At 31.5% G+C, this 19,998-nt stretch overlaps 2 protein-coding genes across 4 annotated transcripts; one reads left to right on the top strand and one right to left on the bottom strand.

Moving 5' to 3' along the window:
* Positions 1 to 480: 480 nt before the first annotated feature.
* LOC125840034 (mannan endo-1,4-beta-mannosidase 6) lies at positions 481 to 4,543 on the top strand. 3 transcript variants are annotated; one of them, XM_049519017.1, is made up of 6 exons: positions 481 to 601; positions 2,680 to 2,950; positions 3,220 to 3,414; positions 3,597 to 3,719; positions 3,828 to 4,039; positions 4,108 to 4,543. In XM_049519017.1, exons 1-6 carry the CDS (start codon positions 486 to 488, stop codon positions 4,538 to 4,540), a joined length of 1,350 nt encoding a protein of 449 aa, XP_049374974.1. In that variant the 5' UTR covers positions 481 to 485; the 3' UTR covers positions 4,541 to 4,543. The 3 variants fall into 3 exon arrangements, with proteins under 3 accessions (XP_049374974.1, XP_049374975.1, XP_049374973.1); XM_049519018.1 differs by lacking the exon at positions 481 to 601 and adding an exon at positions 2,198 to 2,316; XM_049519016.1 differs by lacking the exon at positions 481 to 601 and adding an exon at positions 2,423 to 2,582.
* A 438-nt stretch (positions 4,544 to 4,981) lies between these two features.
* Positions 4,982 to 9,795, bottom strand: LOC125840032 (serine/threonine-protein kinase AtPK2/AtPK19-like). The gene is made up of 7 exons (XM_049519015.1): positions 9,722 to 9,795; positions 7,472 to 8,339; positions 7,227 to 7,309; positions 7,027 to 7,147; positions 6,725 to 6,898; positions 6,125 to 6,229; positions 4,982 to 5,603 (listed from the first exon to the last, which is right to left on the bottom strand). The coding sequence occupies exons 2-7, from the start codon at positions 8,111 to 8,113 to the stop codon at positions 5,301 to 5,303; spliced, it is 1,428 nt and encodes a 475-aa protein (XP_049374972.1). The 5' UTR covers positions 8,114 to 8,339; positions 9,722 to 9,795; the 3' UTR covers positions 4,982 to 5,300.
* Between the last annotated feature and the right edge of the window lie 10,203 nt (positions 9,796 to 19,998).

Here is a 19,998-nt window from a genome sequence, read left to right as displayed (position 1 = left end):
TATTTAATGTATTTTTTATTTAAAATCATTAAAAAAAATTAAAAAAAACTTTTTATATTTGTATCAAAATAAAATTAGACAAATAAATTAATGTGAAGAAGCGAATTATGGTATAATTCAATAAGATTCGTGCAAAACAAATGTATAGTTACTTTTACGAAAATAAAAAATTTAACAGCTCAATAAATTAAGTATTTAAACTTTCACGTTATTAGTGAGAATTCATCCATTTCTCCTTCCTCTACTCCAAGAAAAAGACAAAATAAGAGTGAGTTGTTTTTTCTATTAAAAGAAGAAGAAGAGGAGAAAAAGAATTTAAATAAGAAAAGTATAAGTATGACGGTACACTTTGTTTCTAGTACTTATATTAGAAAAAAAGAAATATAAAGAGTGAAAGTTTTTCCATTTCTTGTTATTCAATTGCTTGTTCATACTCTAAAAATATTTTGAGATTTTTACTATTTTTTTAAAAAATTATTAGAAGTATGAGTGGGGATAGGAATGGACCTTCAAAACTTGTAACAACAAATTGTTGGTGGTGTGATGGGTTTTTGCTTCTATGCAAGAAATTACTACATGTCATTTTTTGTAAAATTTTGAGGTACATATTCATTTGTTTTCTTTTTATGATTTATTAGTCATTTATACTGCCTAAATAATAAAAATTATTAGTCATTTTCATGTTACTTAATCTTACTTTTTGATGTTTACTTAGGTTGGAGTTATCCTTAACTTGTGGAGTTTACAATAGTTTTGAGCTCTTCTTTTTGTGCCAACTTTTTCTTTATGTTCTAGTAATAGCTAGATCATGTATATATATATAACTAAATTCACTAAATATATAATTTTTATTTGTTAGGGTTAGTTACAATTATCTTTTTTTGGTGAAAAAGATTTTCATAGACAAGACAATAGCATCCACAATATAATTATTAAATTAGTCTTTCTTTCTGGAGATTGTTCTCTCTATAGTTTTAATATTTGTTTTTCTATTAGTTTAATTTTTCATATGTAGGTCAATTGACCTAGTGTACTTTTCTTTGTGTCTGGTTTTCCGTTGTTCAGACTTTGCAATTGTTAGCTTCCGTATGATGTTACGTTGTTTCGATACCAACACTTTCGTTGTAGAAACTCATAAACTCCAAATTCTGAATTGTTTTCATCCTGGGAACACTTATTGGGAACAATGGGCATTCCTAAGTTTCTAGTATCATAATGAGAATACAAGTTGTTCTTTTTTTGTGTTTGATGATTTTTCAACTCCTATGACATAATGAGGGCTTTCTGTTGGAGTAGATTTCCACTTTGGTTCTTTCTTTAGTGATTGTAATTACTTTCACTTTTAACACTTCTTCCTGTAAGTAGCAAATGAAGGAGTGCAGATAAAGGAAACAAGATGCCTTAAAGTATAAGAAGTTTTCAATTTTGAATCTTGTGTTTGACGGTGATCATTCCGAACAAGTCATATACTATTCCGTTTTATTTTATGTGTCTTAGTTTGATTGTACACAGAGTTAAGAAAATAAAAGAGAGTTGTGAATACTGTGATCTTAAACTAAAGATGTTATAATATTTCCATAAATGTATGTTCAATCTTGTGGTCTTAAACGTGATGCATGGGAATTGGGATGTTGAAACTAAAGAGTTAGTACTAAATATAAAAAATGACATTCTTTTTTAAACAGATTAAAAAGAAAGTTGGGACACATAAGTTGAAAAGGAGACATGAATTGGTTTTAGTGTTGTATGCTTTAACAAGGCCTCTCTACCTCGAAGAGGCAATGGTAAGGCATGCGTACACTCTACCCTCCTCAGACCTCACGTTGTGGGATTTCATTGGGTTTATCGTTACGTTGTTGTTGTTTTAACAAGGCCTAGAGCTCTTCTTTATTTCTTATATCAGAGAATTTTTTATCCTCTTGATCCATAATTATAAAGAACTTGCAGTATTGTGAATTTCAATAAGTATGCACATTTTTCTGTTTTTTAGTTTTTTAGAGATTTATACTAATGATGCTCCATTTCTAATGCTTTGAAGCCAAGGACCACTTCTCATATGACAGTTAGGATGTTATCATTGATGATTGCTGAGGGGTTTGGTTTATAATTTTTCACAAAGTTTTCTATTGATAAAGACATTTGATCCAAATTTGAAAGCCATCCATCACAAACTTAATATTCTGGTTTTACTACTTAATGTCGTAGTTATTAATTTGATCGATATCGATAAATCATTTTAAATGTTTTGAGAAAAGAATGGAAATATGATCAATATGATGTCACTAGTTGAAGGGACAATGGATCTTTGCTTTCAAGGTAGCTCTGACCATTCCCTCAAGAACACTTCTGTCTATTATCATAAGCTTGTTGCTTATACAGAACAACCTCGGAAACATCCTGTTGTGCATCTATATATATATACTATGTTGTTCAAGATAATCTCAACTTGTCCATTTACTTGCCAACATGGTCAGCCATAAGCAGAGTTTTAGTTCTAAGTTCATTTTTCTGGCTGCTAGTTTTGTACTTGTTATGTTCATAAAGAACGCAAACTCTGCTCCGTTTGATGAAGCTGGGAATGAGTTAGCATTTCTCTTCTTTTTTTCCTTGTTATGTTGCAGAGAATTGTTTGTTTCTCTAATTTTGATTTTGCATTTTTTGATGGATTTGATGTGACAGGGGAGAGATGGAAGATGGAGCAGCGTGGACGATGGTGCAGAAGAGCGGGAACCAATTTGTGTTGAATGGCCAACCTTTCTATGTGAATGGATTCAACACTTATTGGTTGATGGTGTTTGCTGCTGATCAGTCCACAAGGGGAAAAGTTACTGAGGTGTTCCAGCAGGCATCTGCTGTCGGTCTATCAGTATGCCGAACTTGGGCTTTCAATGATGGCCAATGGCGTGCTCTTCAGAAAACTCCTGCTGTTTATGACGAAGACGTTTTCAAGGTATGCTTGCTTATCTTGTAGCCCATATTTCTCTGTATACACATATGCTAACCTTCAAATGCTTGAGGCAACATGGTCAGTAGGGATTCAAATATCCGATCCCAACTTGCTTAGATTGAGACATAGTGATCGTTGTTGTTGTATACATATGCTAACATTCAAAGGACTACCTTCATTGCTTCATCTGATCAGGCTGCAGAGACAAATTAGAACAACATTTTCTGATTAAACAGAGAAGCTAACAAGTATCGACGTTCTTTGTTATTCAGGCTCTGGATTTTGTGGTGAGTGAAGCCAAGAAATTCAAGATTAGGCTGATACTGTCACTAGTCAACAACTGGGAAGCATACGGTGGAAAATCGCAGTATGTAAAATGGGGTAAAGCTGCTGGCCTGAATTTGACTTCTGATGATGACTTCTTCTCTCATCCCACACTCAAAAGCTACTACAAGGCTCATGTGAAGGTAATCACAATTCACAGCAACACATTATAAATATTTTCTTCTGTAGTACTCCCTCCGTTTCAATGTGTTTATATGGTTTTGACTTGGCACGGAGTTTAAGAAAGTAAAAGAGACTTGTAAATTTTGTCATCTCCACAATGCAGCATTGTATTAACTGTCAAGCATGAATTTGTTTTCTGCAGGCTGTGCTCAATAGAGTTAATACCTTTACCAACATGACATACAAGGATGACCCCACTATTTTCGGTTGGGAACTGATGAATGAGCCGCGGTGTGAATCAGATCCTTCTGGGGATAAACTGCATGTTTGTCACACTTAAACTACTAGCTATAACTCATCAAACGTTTATTGTCAAAGCAAATAACTATGTTTGCACTTGCAACTTAAATATCATTCTGTTTGATATTTTTAGGCTTGGATAGAAGAAATGGCAGTTTATGTGAAGACAATAGATCCGAAGCATTTGGTGCAGATCGGACTGGAAGGTTTCTATGGTCCCTCGACTCCTAATAAAGCTCAGATCAACCCAAACTCTTATGCTCAACAAGTCGGAACTGACTTCATTAGAAACCATCAGGTTCTTGGAGTTGATTTCGCCTCAGCTCACATGTATCCCGACTCTTGGTAAGCACACTGAACTATTACAGCATCATTCATATTGCAATACCACTAACATTCTGCATATGCCTCAGGATTTCACAAGAGATTTCTGATGCTCATATTGGATTCACCAAGACATGGATGCAAGCACACATTGAAGACGCGGAGAACTATCTCAACATGCCAGTGGTATTCTCAGAGTTCGGTGTTTCTGCAAAAGACCCTGGCTACAATTCAACTTTCAGAGACTCACTAATCAGTACAGTTTACACAATACTCTTGAATTCTACTAAGAAAGGAGGGGCTGGAGGTGGAAGTCTTTTGTGGCAAGTGTTTCCAGAAGGAACAGATTACATGGATGATGGTTATGCAATAGTACTTTCAAAGGCACTTTCAACCTCGAACATCGTATCTCTTCATTCTAAGAGGCTAAATACCTACAATTCCCTCTGCTCCTGGAAATGCCACTGGGGTTGCAAGAAGAAACATGCCCTTGACAACTTCCAGTTACATGAAGAGCTTTAACATGTTGAAGGTATGTCAATGTTTGCACGACCCATAAAATACTACATATATGTATCTTCTGTGGAACGTGTATCCAGTTTGTCATGTAAGAAACAACAATAACCCAAAGTATATGCATAAGGTATGCAAAACACCAATAAAGAAAAGTTGTATCTATATGTAAAGCATGTTCATGAAGTTTACAAGCTGCCTTTTGTTGTTTATTTTCATCATTGTATAATAAAATGAGAACAAAAAAAAAATAGAGCTAGAATTTTCCTTCTTCCTTATGAAACATGTTGTTTTGTTAAATCATGATAGCCAATAAACATATACATCCTGTAAAGAAGTAATTCTTTTTTTTCTATCGCTAGTCTTTTCCTTCCCCATAACCCACGTACTACAACACCATACTAGTGTAATCTCGTCTGAAGAGGATTGTGCGTACACAACCTTACTTCTATAAGAGGTTGTTTTCGATAGACCAAATACATATTATCAAGGGAAGTGATAAACAAGATCTTTCTTCTTCTTTTTTCAAAGTGCAACACAGCCACGAATCTTATAATTTTAAAGTACAAACAACCTTACCAAACCTTAGTGTCATGCACCTGATGGAAGGTCTAAGATAAGGAGTATCTGACTCAGTAACAGAAAATGAAACAACTTAAATAATGGTACAGAAGGATAGGTTTCATTCACCCAACGAATGAACTCAGCTGGCTACTACGTCCTAGAGAAGAAAATGGAACAACATAAAGTGCTATCTCATCAAATCATCCTAGCACAAGGGACTGCTTCTCAGGAGAAAGGAAGCAGCAGGCCTCACGAAAGTATAACCCTGAAAAGGGTCCGAATTATCCTTTGGACTCGAAATTGGAGAATCAACCAATGACATATCTGTCCAGCACTTGTCAAAATTTGCAATGCAGTGTGTTCCAGCAATTTCAGGACGGAAACTTGGCCGCATCTCTCTTGCCTCCAACTTCTTCCAGTTGATTGGCTTGAACCATTTATGGTCCTTGATTTCATCACTTCCCTTCAGCCCACTGCCAAGCCTTTTAGTTGGGTCCTTTTGCAGCAGCTAGAGAAATGGTAAAGAACAAAAAAATCATCTGAGAACACATCTAACAGCATAGCTCTAACTAAGGCAGGCACGACATTACTATAGAACCGTAAACAAGTTAAGATACTCTCACTATCCTGATTTAAGTTGCGTAGTTTGACTCAAAGTGAGGTTTGAGAAAGAAATGAAGACTTCTAAACTTGTGGTTTTAAACCCCCATCATAATAACATTTGTGTGGGTTTAAGACTTGAAACTAGTGGTATTAAACATGTCATGGCATTGGTGTGGCTATAAAAACTTCTCATTTAGGGAAAAATGAGAAATTGAAAGTAAATTGTTTTCAAAAATAGAAATGTGTTTTTCTTTAATAAGAAAATTGTCATAAAACGGGATAAAGGGAGTACCATCTTTAATTAAAACAAGGGTGTGAGTGTGAGGACAAAAAGGATAATCTCATCTGGTTTTTACTGCAACTGTACAAGTGAACTACAGTTCAACGAGATTTGCAAAGAGAATAAGAGGATATAAGGAAAATTACCCCTTTAAGAAGGGAATGTGCTTCACTGGACAAAAAGGCTGGCATCTTGAATTTGTCCTTAACTATCTTCTGCTGAATCTTTTGCCTATTTCCAGTGAAAGGAGGCTGCGAATACAGAAAAACAAAGCATTAGCAAGGAATGTACAGTTGAATTTTTTGAAGGATGCGGCATTCTCTTTCCAGGAAAATATATGTACAACTGAAGAGTTTCCTGAGGTCCGAACGATCTAAATATATTTGTAGAAGAGTCCAATTGTTTCTGCTAATGATAGATTCCTTCCATGCCCCACAGTTGATAGAAGTGATATATCATAAATTATTTAGCAAATTGGCCTCCAAATTAAAGAGGTTACATGTTCAGATGAAATCACCATAGGACACCCTTTATTTCATCATATGTGAATGTAGTTTGATGAGATTGATGGAATAGGTCAAATCAGAGAAAAACCTTGTTGTAGCACGTGGCTCTTAAAGCAAGTCTGAGAAAATTATCGGTGCAGGATTTTTCTCATAAGAAAATGATTAGGTAATGGCTAGACTTGTGACAAAAGGAATTTGATCTCCAGCTATATGTGCAGATACATGAATATAGATACTGACCTTCCCCGTGAGCATCTCAAACAACAAAATTCCTACACTCCACCAATCTGCCGCCTTATCATGGCCCTTCCCAAGAACAATCTCCGGTGACATGTACTCTACTGTTCCACACATGGAGTTCGATCTTGTGTCCTCTTTGAATTCCTTGGCAAGTCCAAAATCAGTCAACATGGCCTACAACAAGTAAGGGGATTGAGGAAATTAAATTGATAACCTTTACATGCAAAGAAGAAAAAATCAGATGTGTGAAGACGCTAGTCCACCCACACACAGAAACTGAGAGAGGGGAGAGGTGAATATACATGGCCATCCACATCCACTAGAATGTTTTCCGGTTTGAGATCCCTGTGCATTATTCCATTTGCATGAAGGTGAGACACTGCTGATATAATTTCAGCTGCATAAATTCGTCCCAGGTCCTCTCTGAGAAGCAAAGCAAGAATAACTTAATTCATAGTTTCAGCTTTCACAAAGAAACAGATAGCAAGAAGGGAAAATCTACCTGAAAAGGCCTTGCTTATAGAGCTGAAAGAAGAGATGACCACCATTAATGAAGTCGAGCACAAGGTAAAGCCTATACTTGGTCTGCAAGTTAAAACCATGGAAAAAGTGTTTGATGATCAAAAAGAGCTCCAAAGTTGAAAGATTGAATTGTAATCAACAGTTGTAAAGATTGTAATACAGTACTATCCTTGTGTGGTTGGGCAATGATTAGAGACCTATTGAATGAGAGATCTAGGAAATCACCTGAAATGAGTACCTAAGCTGGACAACAAATGGGTGATCTATCTTTGTCAAGATATCTCTTTCTGCTTTCATATATTCAGCATGGTTCTTCTCCATAATCTTATCCTTCCTCATCACCTTCATTGCATAAATATCTGATGTACCCTTCTTTTTAACCTGAAATACTTTCCCAAATGCACCCTGGCCAACAACTTTCATGACTTCAAAATCTTCAAGACAGACAGTCCCACCTTTTGCTGAGTCGTTGACAGATAGCTCCTGGTCTTCCTTAATTGTCTGTTCGATAACATTCTCTATCAGTTCCAGCGAATCTTCTGCTTCATGAATGGTGAGCCTCCCAAGTTTCAGTACCTGATTTTTATATGAAGAAGGACCAACCAAAGAATGTGATCTACTGTGTACAATCTCCGGATCATCATAGACAAGCTCACTCATATCTGCTGGAAACACCACACCCTCAGAAATTCCATTACTTGTTTCATTTGAGGCCAGACACGGAGGAGGACCAAACACATCAGAGAAATCGAGTTCAACCTGCTCAGAAGGAACCAAACCGGGGGCACTCAGTGGTAAAAGCAATTGCCGGTGGAAAGATTTTTGCAAGTTTGTTTTTGTCGGAGCAAAGAGCTGAGAAGAAACCATGTTTCCAGCAGCTCTTTGACAGATGTAGATGGACAAATACTAATACTATGGTAGGCAAGCCTTTCCAAATGCTTCAAATGAGTGCACGTTCAGCGTAGCAGTCTTAAAGAACTTAGAAAGCAAGCACAACAAAATCCAGCAGAAGAAGCCGTTCTTGTTTCCCGATTTACAGGAAACTGCAGATACCACAGTAGTTCTAGTATTCATGAAGATTCTGAAGTCAAATCTGTCATACACGTCGAAACAGAGAATGAGGAGCAAGTTAGGAAGATGTAGTAAAGTTGAATGTAAGTCCTGTTAATACTTCAGAAAACAGAAATTACTGGAAGGAAACCCGCAAAGGATGCATACTAACATAGTATTCAACGCAGTGTACAGACATTCAAATTACTACCAAGTACTTCGCACAAATAAGACTAGCACTCTAGAAGAACTTATCAGTTCAAAACAAATTAATGGTCAAATACCAGTATTCCAAATTGTTGGTCCATGAGTTAGGAAGAGTGGTAATATCAGCCATTAAGTTCAAAATTGTTCAATTATAAAGAAGAAAGTACTTTGAATGAATTCATCCCATCATTCAAGAGAACAAAGAAAAGTAACTTGGTAGATTTATCCATACACATACACAGAGTAATATAATTGGGATCCTTATTAGAAAATGCACTGTGCAGTCTACTTCTATAGAATTACCACACAAAAACATAATCAACAGATGAAATATGCTTCATTACCCCGTGCAATTCCCTGACATTCTCACGCAAAAACAAAATCAGCAGACAAAATATGCTGCACTATCCAGTGTACGTTATAATCGCCAGCATCATTGTACAAAATTTCTCTCAAGTCTTCTGCGTGATTATACAACATCTAGCTTATATATACACCCAAAATCAGGATTTAACATAAGAATTCACCTACTACTAAACATTAATAGTTTCTCTACTCCTAAAAGGCAAGTTACAATTGACAATAAAGAAACTCAACAGCACTGTTTCCACATATTAGGAAAATCCACTCAATAGCACATCGAGTCAACACCACCAATCATTATTAAATTATTTTCCTTTCATTTAACAACCTATCTAGTCCTATTCAAAATTTAGGCTGATCTTCCTTCAGCGTTTCCATTTTCAATCCACGAGACGAACAAACAAAATTAGGACATTGTTTAGAATGTACCACACTGGTTGGTTATCTCCTTATTCAGATCCAATAAATTCACTTAATTCAACACCCGTTCCAACTATTCAAAAACTACATTGTACCAAAACTATCAAATTTCAACCTTATGCATATAAAATCAACGGAATTATCTCTTTCACTGATCTAAACAACATCAAAAACAAAACAACGAGAACTTGATGAGAAGTTCGAGATCTGAACCAAACACATAAAAATAAGAAGAATTTTGACGGAAAATGTATGTACGAACACAGAATTTCACGACAAGTGATTTTTTTTTCAAATCTAGATCTGCCTTGACAGAAAAAACGAATAATCATTCAATTCGCTAAACAGATAACGACGATTGCTTATAAAAAAAATTACAAACCTAAGCAGAAATCACAAAAAGCAGATGTAAAGAGGAGAAAGAAGATGCATTACCGGGAAGAAGTGGCGGAATTTCTTTTCAGGGGAATGGGATTAGCTCCGTCTAAAGAGCACAATATTTCGGTTTACCCGTTTAAATAGTCAGTAGTGGGTGGCTAATGGGGTGGGTGGGTCAAAGTCGGATGACCGGATCTACGATCGGGTAACACGCCAATCAAAAAGATTACATCTTATTTTTATTTTGTTGATAATTGACACGTGGCATGATTTTAATGGTTAGTGGGACTTTTTATTTAGCATGCATGGTGGTAATATTTTCTAAAAGATGAGCATATTCTTTCTTTGGACACCAAAATTCCAATTGGAATATGTGGTGGAATGTGTTGTTTTTTTAAAAAAATTATTGTGTTGCTTATTCAATTTCATTTATTTATTTTCTTGTCACTTATACGAATCATATTCTATTAAATAAAAATTATACTGAATAAATTGTTTAACTCTTGAATAATGTTGACTGATGGTGTAGGAACGGCAAGTTTGTTACTTCAATTCTAGACATAATATCATAACAATCTTTTATATTGTCACGAAATAGAAATTAGATTATCAATCACGTAATTATTCAATTTGTATTTTTCTTGCTTATTTCCATTGGGATTCTGCTATATTGGTCGCATCACTTATTTTACATACGATCACATTGTTTAAAGGTGTAAGTTTGAATGTATCATAATACTTTTGAAGCTCCAAGATGTAATTGACAATGCATTTTTGTAGCACTCTTGCCTTTGTTTTGCGCTGGTTACTCCACCTTTGAGTCTTATGTTGTGTTGAAGCGCAACACTACATTATATTAAATTTATTTCATTTTTCCTTTATTTTTAGCTTTTACATCCAATTTGTGTGTTCTTGTTATAACAAAGCAACAAGAATTAGCAATATTCATATAAAATCTTTCATTTACGATCAAATAATATTAAGGAAAAACTACAGAATATGGCAAACATCAATATATATTTAAGACAAATGACTACATTTTATCTTTTTTATATTTTATGGATATAAATACACAATTAATAGCAAAGCTAATGATATACAAATAATATGTTTTTTTATATATATAAATATAAATAAATATTAAATAGGATGCTTATTATTACACAATAATTAATTAGTCAGGCACATTTTCATCTTTCTTAAACGGTTGTAATCAATATTTTCCTTTTTCAATGTTTCTATCTCATCAACTTGCCATCATCAACATTTTCTCTTTCTTCAAATTCTCTACATCAATGTTATTTTATTCATTCCCCAAATTATTCCTTCGGATTCATTATCATTTTGCACGATTCTAGAAAAAAGTTTGATGGTGTGTATCAATTATGTATCACATGATTGTAGTTTTTTTCTTGATTCTATGAAGATTATATTTGTATACATACATATTTTCATCTATTTTTCATAGGGTTTCGATTGAAGATTTTGTTTCACCATTACAATGGTTGAAAGTGTTACTCCGAGAAGGGTTACAAAATGTATACATTTATTTGATAAATTAGTGGATGAAATACCTTCTTTTGATTTGTATATTACTCAAGAGCAAGTCAAAATTTCAGGGTCTATTATTGTGATTGAGAAAGAAAGAAGAACAAAGAAGGTTAATGATCTTATACCATTGAAGTTGTGTGAAGAAACCGAACATGCAAAATCAGTAAAGAGGGAAAGAAGGTTCAAAATCTTTAAAAGTGAAAACCAATCTAGAAAAAAAGTCAACAATGTTGATTCAGGTGGTAGTGAAAAAAGAGTAGTTCAACAAGAATCGGAGGAAAACGAGATTGAAGTTTGTGTTCTTTATAATTTTAGAATAATGCCATTTATATATATACACACACACACTTTCATTATGTGAAATTGTCATTATGTGTTGTCATCTAGTATTGAAATAGTTTAACAAGTTGAATTTGTATGTATATAGTTGGAAAAAAAAATTGTTGAGGAGTTGTGTGATTGTCAATTTTGTATATAGTAGAATACTTGTATACATAGTTCGATACATATGTATATTTGTATTGTTATACTTTCATCAATACTTTACATTTCTGTGTTAGTCAAACATAGCATTCATATTGATAATTTGTAGAGTAGAATGCATACAATTTTGGATACTTCTATTGTGTTAATGTGAACAATATAAGAAATTGAAATACAAATAGAGAGAGTTATACTTGTCATTTTTTTTATGTATCTTCATCTTGTATTGAAATAGTTAAACAAGTTCAATTTGTATGTATATAGTTGTAAAAAAATGAGTATCGAAAGAACATGAGCAAAAAGAGATAGAATGATTGTGAAAATGTCAATTTTGTATATAGTAGAATACTAATATACATAGATAGTTGGATACACATGTATCTATGTATGTATTTTTATGCTTTCATCAATACTTACATTTCTATGTTAGTCAGTCATTCCATCCATATGAATGTTTGTAGAGTAGAATACATATAATTAATTATTGATACTTCTATTGAGTAATGTGAACAATACAAGACATTGAAATACAATTAGATACAAGTTATACTTGTCAAGCTTTTGAACGAAACAATACATATATACTTGGATAATTACATATACAATTGGATACTTCTAGTGAATAGGTTTCACTGTCAATTGATTATTAGTTTCACTTTGCCACATTAATCGGATGTACATGATACATTAATACTTTGCATTTGATTATTTGTATTTCAATCTATGTTAGTATATTATTGCATTCATATGAATATTAATAAAATTGAATACATATATACTTGTATACTTTGTAGTGTACTAATGTGACTAGAAGAAAGAAATTGAGATTTATACTTTTCAAATCTTTTATACTGAACAATTTATATGTACTTGGATATTTACATATACAATTGGAGACCTATAGACTATAGTGCATTAAGAGTCATTGCCACTTGTTTTGGATTTTCATATGTAGTTGTCACTTGGATTCGACTGAACATATACCCGTACTCCCATATCGTTGCATATTTTCACAGGAGTATCATTACCTTTGACACTGTATTTGATGGTGATACACGTTGTAATCAGATCAATGTTCAATTGGCCCGAAATTAATTCAATCAAATCAGAATACAAAGTATATTCTTTCAATACGATTCCATCAATACTATATTCTATATAGCAATTTTCATCGTTTCATTTTCCAGCATGTCTGATCAATATTGTTAGGCTTGCCATTGAATTCAACTATTTTCGATTCATGAATAAGAGCAATAAAAAATGGAGCAATTTTTTTAAAAAAAAAAACTGAAAAGAATTAAAGCAATCACTGTTAATTGGTAATTATGACTTGTTAATTGATTAATGGAAAATAGAGAATTTAAAGGGATTAGTTAAAGGTCTGTCAATTATAAATAAGAAATTTTACCTTATTTAGTGCTTTATAATTTTAAATATATTAATGTATTTAACAAAAAAAAAATGGGAAGGCATAGAATACGGCTATATTAAGTTAGAAAGTATAGCCATTTTATGTAAATATCACACTTTATGGCTATTTCAATTTAATAACCCTTAAACTATAGTCATTTTTGTAAGTTGCTCTATTATTAATTGAGGCTTAGGAATATCAAACACACTTATCTTCATCATTAGTTCACATTAATATTAGTAAATTTCTAGAAATATTAACTTGCGTAGAAAATGATCATAGCTTCTAATAACACACGATATGTACCATGATATAGATAGTGACCATATCTCTTTGTAATCATTCTATCGTATTATTAACCCACTAAACGCCAATTAACCTGTCACTAATTTATGATCTCTCACGTTTTCATAATTTATTGTTTTACCATCTTTCAATTTATTCCAAGGAAGAACTAATACATTAACATATATAACTAGATATAAAATTTCGTGTCTGCACGGGTTTAGGAAAACTTAAAATAAAGCAAGTTAAGAGTGTATGAACACAAACATATATATATTTAGTTGGAACAAACATTTTGAGCAGGCAAAATAGTGGCTACCACAATTTTACCGTTATGTACACAAAAACTATAAATAGTTAGATGTGGTTGATGTAGGTTGTTAATATGTGCCCAAAAGGAGAAACTTTGTTGAGGCAGCTAATTTTATAGCGATAGTATAGGCAATCAAAAATCCAGCTATATATGCCAAGTCACGTGAAGACAATCAAAATTCAACTATAAGTCACGGGATTGAACTTCGTTGCGCTCAAGTTTTCTTTTCTTGTTACCTACATGGAGAAATTGTATATTGTAAAGGAATAAATAAGTCAAATGAATATATTATTTTAAAATGCGGAGTGCTTATTACTGTTATTTCATCGGAGTGAATAGTCCCGCCTTTTGCTTCTTAGTTCCTTCACTAGGAAGAGCAAATGTTAGATGTCATTTTTCAACATAGGATGAGATAACCAGTGTGCCAATTTTTTTATCGGAAATTTCAAGTAGCGGCTTTTGTAGTTGAACCTTGAAAATCTTATCTAGAAACTAACGATTGATATGGAAAAGATACAATGATTCATTCTGAGAATAAAGATTAAAGAGTGCAATCTTATTAGGATGTTATATAATGTGGTTTTTTTTTTTCATAATGTAAGTAGAGAGTAAAGAAGATGAGATTTTTTCATTTCATTGTTGTGTATATGTGTATTTGGACAACGACTGTTTCATCTACTTGTTCAGTTGTCATCGATAATATTTTTTCAACTAATGACTTCGCGACTATTGTTGTTAGTGTACCAGTGTTATCTATGATATCATCCTTGAAGTACCACCTCCGATTGAATTAACAAGTAATCGTATATTTGCAACTTCTAAAATGGGGTAATTTTTAGATCACCTAAACCAACACCACCTAAAGTTAGTATTAAAATTAAATAAAGGAAAAATATAAAAGTTATTTTATAAATGAATTATCGAAATAAATACAACAATGTTGCAGGTAAATAGTAAGACCTTTATGTACGCATAAAGCAATAAAACACAAATAGAGCAATGGTCTTTGCGTGCAATATGTATAACCATTATTGGTATACTTTTCAACTTTCACTTGTAATAATAATATTAAATAAATCACTTTATGCAATTAGTTTCAACATAGTTACTTTTTAATTTGTCCTAAAGATCGAACTCATTGTCTATGTAGAATTTTTTAGCCAAAAATTAATAAGTAGTAATCACATTTTTTTGTACTTGAATCAAAAGATTTTTTTACATCAACAAATTAGAAGCCAGCCACTTAATTGAAAATGCATGTAGGTAGAATGTGGTGTTACCTTGGTTCTAACATTCTTGATAGGTCAAAATTCAAATATTGAACATGTGTCTGAATGTTACTGCACACAAAATGATTGTAGTTCGCAAGCAAGCATGTAAAATGTCTTAAAATGATCAGGCAATGATATTTGACCTTCAACATGAAAAGTTTGTACTTGCAATAGCCGCACAAATAATATTAGCCGATTTTTTTTTTTGGATTGAAAAATCTCACTATGAAGCAGGTAATCAGTATTGACAAAGAGAGTCAAGCCATATTATAAACTCACTATAAATGATATTGAAGAAATGATCGAGATAGATAATGTTTCATCGTCAACAGATGTAGGATTGAGGGATTCAGATGAGCTTCTTAAAGTAAAAGCCAAGAGCGTTTGTTCGTTATTTTTTTACCTACAAAAAGCCACAATAAATATGAGTATTTTTTTTTCCCCATATATATAGCTTCAATGACGGTGGAGACGAATGTCCGAAAATTTAATTCGTACTAAATTATTAGTGCAGTAGCTTGAACGTATAAAGGATTGATCAAAATTGTTGAGTTGTATCTGGTTGTCAACCTTAGATCTACGAGCACATAATACATTGATAAGTAAAGCGAAGAAATTATTCATAGTCGAATCAAATAAATATGATCTTACTGCGACAGTATTCTGTAACAATTATCCGTTTTGCAAGAACAACAGGGTGCTTGTGCAACTATTGTAATAGTACAGTCCCTTCATTGTCCATCAGATCGTCCTACAAGGCACTCTCTTCATTGTCCATCACATGGTCCTACATGACAAACATGAAAGGTTTTTTGCTGAATAGTATGAGAGGGATAGAACAAGTTTAGCCTCACATAAGAAGGTAAAGCAAAATAAAAGGTAGAAAGTAAATATTGTTATATCTCATTTTCGTCGAAAACTAAAGGACTTACTTGTTGTCCATAATAATGACCTCTCGATATCGCTTAATTTGGTCAGCAGTATATATTGCATTGCGTTGTAATTTGCTATCACAACTAGCAAATACGTTGGTACAAACGATGAAATAGTGTTATTCAGTTGGACTTGAAAGATCTAATATGCACATTTTCTGAATATCATTTATCTATACACATTAATAGAAAATGACGCATTAATAGAAAATGACATTTCTATGGTATTCTTTTATTGTCTAGTTATTTTTTCATTTAACTTTATCAACAATTTTAGTGTTATTGATCACCCTCGAAAAATCTAGAACGTTCTAGACAATACTAAAATATAATAAGAAGAATCATCAAATTCAACACATTGAAGTTGGTGTTCAAGATGCTAAAAAAAAAAGTGTATTCGATTTCGTTGGAGGAGGTAATGGTGCTTCAACGACTCTTCTTTTTGTAAGCGATTCAACAATTGTGTACTTATCTACAACCCACTCAAAGTTGTTGACTCATACTGAATAAGGTCCTGGGTCTCTAACCTTCGCACATGAAATCAGATATATCTTGAAAAAAGTGAACAGTTTACGACACTTACTAATATCATCACCGTACAAAACTATCGCAACTTGTTCTTCCTGTAGTTTATATTAAAATAGAAAAGGTCTTTAATATGTCTACACATTCTTGATGCAATTACTGTGGAGAAATAAAGAGTAGTAAGTTGACGTTTTTATCCTGTACAATTATTGTTTGAAAATGAATATTCTAATTTTTGCTTTCCCGAGGGTGATTTTGAGAAGATACACAATCACTATCTAAAAATATGAACTTACCCACACATGACGATGAATATAATCTTTTGTCTATTACATATTATAGATTATATAAAAATTAATATAATATTTGAAGGCATAAGATAAAAACTTGAAAAACCTTATTTTTAAGTCCAACAAAAAGAAAGTATACAACGAAAGCAAAGAAATATAATCTTCTTAAAGCTCAAATATTGTAGAAAATCATTAATGCCCCTGGCTAGAAGCAGATATGTCGTTCATGACCTGCTTCCTTAGCCGCTTATATATATAAAATAAAAAGAATATAGTAGTAGTATTTTCTTTGTGATCATGATAATGGTAAAAAGTGTTGTAGGTGCACAAAAAGTAAGGTGCATAAGTAGTGTATTCTACTATATTATATAGGAGGGATGTCCTATCATAAACTCCCTATATAATATATAATATAAAATAATATAATATAATAAATTATTTTTTCTACTATATAATATATATTTATTATTTTACTATGTAATAAAAGGGAGTTTTTTTAATTATATAAGAGGAAGTTTCCCATCATAAACTCCCTATATAATATATAATATAAATAATATAATATAATAAATTATTTTTTCTACTATATAATATATATTTATTTTTTTACTATGTAATAAAAGGGAGTTTATATAATATATAAAAATATAATATAATATATAATTTAATTGAAGGGAGGTATTTTTATTGGTGGAATTTTGAGTTAAATATCTTGTTTAGAGTTCATTTGTCAGACGACGTTGTCGAACTATTATATATTAGCGAGTATACAAATTTAGATTGTCGTTACTGAATTGGTAAAAATTCTATCGAATTATACTTGAATCTTCTTTTTTAAAAGTGACAAATCTCATATGCCTTAGCCTGAAAATTTTATTATTTTTATTTTTATTTTTATTTTCACTTACAATTATATTTTTCACCTACACTCAATCCATAAATAGAAGTATTTATTATCATTGTTCTTCCTCTTTTTGTTTTACTTTCTTATTATTTATGGGTATATATCGTTCTTATTTTTTTCCCCATGAAATCTTATAGTTCTAATCTTTCTTATTTTGTCTCTTACTCCAAAATGATAACAAAATATATTTCGTCAAATAGCTATATATTTAAACTAACAATCGACAAAAGATTATACTATATCATAACATATAAACTAATTTATTTATAGTGAAACAAGAAATATAATGAGAAATTGTATCAATAAGAGAAAATATAGTACGAAGGCTATAATTACATGTCACCATCAAAACATAGTATGGAATTTTTTATGTTAATCAATTTATGGACCTTTACAAACTTGTAAATGCTACAACCTACAATTACAAACTAAAACTAAAATCAAATAGTCCAACAAGCTCTAAAACTAAAATCAAATAGCCACAATTGCGAACTCTTACTTTAGTCTTTAGGTTTTGAGTAAAAAGTAAAGACTAGTAAAGCGGCCTAGTGTGAAGTGGGTAGAGTACTAATAATTTGATATAGTTATAATGTCTAGTTATATATTGGCCGCGCTACGCGTGATTTTTAAATATTTCAGATTTTATTTAAATTTTTCTAACAGAATTTCACTTTATTTGATAATATTAACTATAAAAATTGTATTTTGTTTCTACAAAATTTACAAAACATTGTTTTCTTTAATTCTACTTTTACGTACTCTTTGTAACTCTTATTTTATCTTTTAAATACTTGATTACATTATTATTTCTCATGCACTTATTATTTGACTTTATCCCTATAAAAGTTTTCAAGTATTCACATACATAATTCTTTTTCATATTTTTTTGTGTGTTCTCCTATTTTAGAAGATCATGAATATTGTACCCTGAAACATAAAAAAGGTGAATGTCACGCCTTGCAAAAAAAAGTATATTTTTTAAGTTTTACAATATAAATAGAAAGAAAAAATGGGCATTTTATCTTTAATTGTACCAAATAGATTTCAAATTTATTTAATTTTTATATGTTTGCTCGTTTAACGGTTCATTTTCTCAGATTTATACACTTTTAATATACTGCTTGCTTCACTAAAACAATCTAAAATAATTTCTACTACAACAATCTATTTGAAGCTAATGGTTCATTTTTCATAATTATCAAAAAAAATAGTTACATAAAGTAATTTTTAATAACGTAAAATGAGTTATGGCAAAATATACTTTTAGATTCTTTTTATTGTTTTGATGTACAAATAAATATAAGGAAATAAGAAATTTTACAAATGTTTTCGCAAACAATTTTAAAATAGAATTCTCACAAGTCCATTACGATTTTCCTCCATCTCTCATATTATTATTTTTCACTATTTATGTCGTATAAAAAAAGAAGATAAACATGAAATCACTTACTGATTTGCAAAAGGAGAATCCTACATGAATGAAGCTAATCTTGATAATAAATAATAATTTACAATGAACCGATTATATGAATACAATCAATAATGAAAAGTCAATAAATTTGTGTTCTTGATAACATCACATATCCATGCATGCGATCTGCAGTAAGAAATTTAAAAGACAATTACAGTTTTTTTTATTTATTCACGAAGAACTAATAATTCATAAACATTATCAACAATCAACAATGAAAAGTCACTATATAATTTTTAGAATTTTTTGTGATGAAAAATTTAGTAAATTTGTTTGGTAAAATTTGAAGACCAATCAAAAGCATGGTAAGAGAACTACTTGGACTTGTTCATGTTTCAACTCCTTTGGAAAATCAACAAAGAGATAATTTATTGTAAAACCTGCAAACAATTAACATATAATTAGAATGTTATTTTCATAAGATATATAAATCAAAATTCATTGCTTGAGGTAAATAAAAAATGAAGATAAAAATAAGATGTTGCAATGCTAAATAAAAAGAGATTAAGAAGAGATATAAAATGACCAAATTGAAGTAATGATGAAAAATAGAGAAATTGTGGTAGAATTCTGAAATGTTTACACTGTATAGTAAAATTTTGAAATGTTAGAATTATCTTTTTTATTAAAGTTACCATTAAATGAGTATTGTTTTTAATAAAATTATGTAACCACTTTTTCCGTAATTAACCACATTAATTATGGAAAAGTAATTTTTAATTATAGGGAGTAGCCTTTTGAAATTCTGTATTTTAGGAATGTATAACTGATCATTAATAATTAATAGTAGTTAATAATTTAAAAATAGAGAAAAATGTCTAAATTTTAAAAAAATAAATAAATAAATTTTCTGATCATTGAGGCATGTCACATCAGCAGGATGAAGATCCTCTCTTTT

Source organism: Solanum verrucosum, unplaced genomic scaffold (assembly GCF_900185275.1).
Source record: "Solanum verrucosum unplaced genomic scaffold, falcon-dt-bn FXZP01000177.1, whole genome shotgun sequence".
NCBI classification, from domain to species: Eukaryota; Viridiplantae; Streptophyta; class Magnoliopsida; order Solanales; family Solanaceae; genus Solanum; species Solanum verrucosum.
Note: the sequence above shows the minus strand (reverse complement) of the source record. Positions and strands in the feature narration are given on the sequence as shown.

What these genes read in the sequence shown, in the direction of transcription:
- LOC125840034 (XM_049519017.1), top strand. Translation starts at nt 486, where the DNA reads ATGAGTGGGGATAGGAATGGACCTTCAAAACTTGTAACAACAAATTGT. An exon ending in ATTTTTTGTAAAATTTTGAG is followed by an intron (nt 602 to 2,679) that starts GTACATATTCAT and finishes TTGATGTGACAG; the next exon opens with GGGAGAGATGGAAGATGGAG. An exon ending in CACATGTATCCCGACTCTTG is followed by an intron (nt 4,040 to 4,107) that starts GTAAGCACACTG and finishes CATATGCCTCAG; the next exon opens with GATTTCACAAGAGATTTCTG.
- LOC125840032 (XM_049519015.1), bottom strand. Translation starts at nt 8,113, where the DNA reads ATGGTTTCTTCTCAGCTCTTTGCTCCGACAAAAACAAACTTGCAAAAA. An exon ending in TATAAGCAAGGCCTTTTCAG is followed by an intron (nt 7,148 to 7,226) that starts GTAGATTTTCCC and finishes TTTGCTTCTCAG; the next exon opens with AGAGGACCTGGGACGAATTT. An exon ending in TTGAGATGCTCACGGGGAAG is followed by an intron (nt 6,230 to 6,724) that starts GTCAGTATCTAT and finishes CTGTATTCGCAG; the next exon opens with CCTCCTTTCACTGGAAATAG.